The sequence below is a fragment of the Cynoglossus semilaevis genome, chromosome 16 (genome assembly GCF_000523025.1).
Source record: "Cynoglossus semilaevis isolate Cse_v1.0 chromosome 16, Cse_v1.0, whole genome shotgun sequence".
Classification (NCBI taxonomy): Eukaryota; Metazoa; Chordata; class Actinopteri; order Pleuronectiformes; family Cynoglossidae; genus Cynoglossus; species Cynoglossus semilaevis.
Genome location: NC_024322.1, coordinates 11,348,149 through 11,350,599, shown reverse-complemented (window position 1 = coordinate 11,350,599; position 2,451 = coordinate 11,348,149). Strand labels below are relative to the sequence as shown.

The following is a 2,451-nucleotide window of genomic DNA, read 5'->3' as shown; positions in this document are numbered from 1 at the left end:
ACATGGAAGACCTGGTTTGATTACAAGTCAGAGACAGATGAACCAGATCATGCTAATTGTCCATCTATTGATCTGAAGAGCACATATTTGAATCTTTACTAAGATTGTCAAAACAGCTATAGTCAATTGGGAATGAACATTGACATATAGACCGTCACAAAATATTAGAAAAAAAATAAAATCCTATGGTGGATTGAAATGGAAGGCATTCATCTAAAATAAAATCCTCTGGTGGATTGAAATGGAAGGCATTCATCCATGCTGTCTGCATGTAATGACTTACTGAGACATGAGCGTTTGGCAGCTGCACTGGCTCCTCCAGAACACAGGTTTCCTCCTCTGTGCACCAGCTCCAGCTCCAGGTTAGTTCTGAAAAAAAAAAAAACCCACATCATTTTTGTTCATGAAATCACTGCTGTCCTTTAGCTGCCTGATTTATACATATATTTCACATCATTGTTCAAAGAAGAAAAGAAAAAAATGTGAGAAAAAACCTGTTTTGATTTTGTCTGTAGATCACTTGAAAGTACATGTACTGTTTGACATAACTTGTAAATATACCAATAGAACGGTGCTTCTTAAAAGGGGTCACCATAATGAAATCCCAATAATTTCACAGATATGAAACTATATATATACAACCAAAACACATTACATATGCTATAGTAATGTCACATCCTACACAGTTAAGGCAAATATTAAGACTGCTACTGAGGCTTTATTGGAGAGTATTGCAGAAATGTCATGTATTTTAAATGCACCACCTTTTCAAAACCAGCTAAAATAATAGAGAACAGAGGATAGCAGTGCTAATGGTTGAAGGACATTGTATTCATCAAGCTGTTGGTTCTGTTGTCAACCTCTTTCACTGGTCTGTCTCTTCAAATCATTTGTACTTAATGCACCTGTTCTGTGGCTGGTTCATAGACAAGACTGCTGTCTAAGGCTGATTTTGCTCATCCTCCTCCATTAGCATAATAGGCCGTTCTACACATAATTATTCCTGTATGCATTTCCCATTCATGACCTACAGTAAAACACATCCTGCTGCTGAATTTTCACTGCACAACACCAACAATGGTGAAAAACAGGCAAAACCTTGAACAAAGAACATTGATGGTGACAACAGATAGGAATTACTAATATAAGACTGATCTTAGCCTGCTTCTATTCTGCCACTGGTTATTTCTTTCTATGGGCAGGAAAAAGGTGGGGGCAAATCCTTGGGTTTCCTGGGAGAAAAAAAAAAGCAATTTCACATAGATAATGCAGCCACGGTGAAGCTCCATCTGGCTTTTGCTGATAAGAGCGCCCTGTGACAGAGGAATTTTCTACCCCTCAGGCAATTTGCGTTGCTCATTGAACTTCAGAGAGCCAACAGGCAGCCATACATACTCAGGGAGGGTCTCTGTGGAGGGCTACGGAAATCACAGCATTAGATGCAAAAACTCTTTTTGGTTGCGCTCACTTGAGAGATCAGCATTATGGAATGGAACTGGTTTTGGAGACACCATGAACAACCGAGGGCCAAACGTTTTTCATAGAGTTGTTGGTGGGACCAGTCCATTAAGGAGACAGAGTAACACTCAAAAAGAAATGTATATTTCTGACTTTTTTGCCAAGTTTAAGCCAAGATCTCGAAAGACTAATGAAGAACCACTGAACAAACAAACCTCTGAAAGTCGACTGCTTGGAGGAGAAGATGTAACAAATACATGGTTAAGACTAAAACCACGAGACACAGTCTCAATGCAACTTAACAGCTGCACAAAGTGGTAAAGTTGCAGCATTCTGTTCCTGAAGTACTTCTAGGAACAAAAAAGCTATTTATTACAAAACATGGAGAAAACAAATCAAATCCCTTCACAGCTCTATGAACAGCCCAGGAAATAAAAAAAATCCATACACTCAGCAAGTGCAGTATTAAATTATATCTGGTAAAAGTAAAATAGAAAGTTGCATAGCAAGAGTCTGACACTGCAGGGAGGACAGACCTGTGTCTACACACACGACGTTCCCAGTTTGACAACAAGTGAGGAGGCTAACAGCAAGAGTCCAATCCAAGAGGAAGTTGGCGTTTGCTCCACTGGTCTGCACAGCGGGCAGTGTAGTGTGGATGTGACGGGTGTGAAAATGCATGAGGCGGTGGAGATGGAGGACCTCCAAGGTCAAGTGCTGCAGACTTGGAGGTCAGTAAACACACAGCGCCTTTGAGATCATTGCTCAAATCTGACAGAAGCAAAAACAAACTCAGTGCAGAAAACAGTTCAGGATCCCAGAAAAAAAAGAACATGGTCAAATTGAAAGAGTAATGAAAGTGATCATTTTCTTTAATGTACGATTCTATTTTTTTTTTTTTAAAAAGCACTGAATCCAAACCATGTTTTCTCCAGCTCTGTTTTTGAACTTCTCTTATATCCTGAGACTCTTCAAGGGATATAAAATTCCTGC

The 2,451-nt window shown here is 39.5% G+C and overlaps 1 protein-coding gene across 1 annotated transcript in view; it reads right to left on the bottom strand.

Annotated features, from left to right (window-relative positions):
* ubr3 (ubiquitin protein ligase E3 component n-recognin 3) overlaps window positions 1-2,451 on the bottom strand; it is a 31,234-nt gene that overhangs the window by 9,092 nt on the left and 19,691 nt on the right. The window contains exon 30 of the mRNA XM_008328644.3: window positions 284-369. Coding sequence (XP_008326866.1) covers window positions 284-369 — 86 coding nt within the window. The remainder of the gene's footprint in view (window positions 1-283; window positions 370-2,451) is intronic.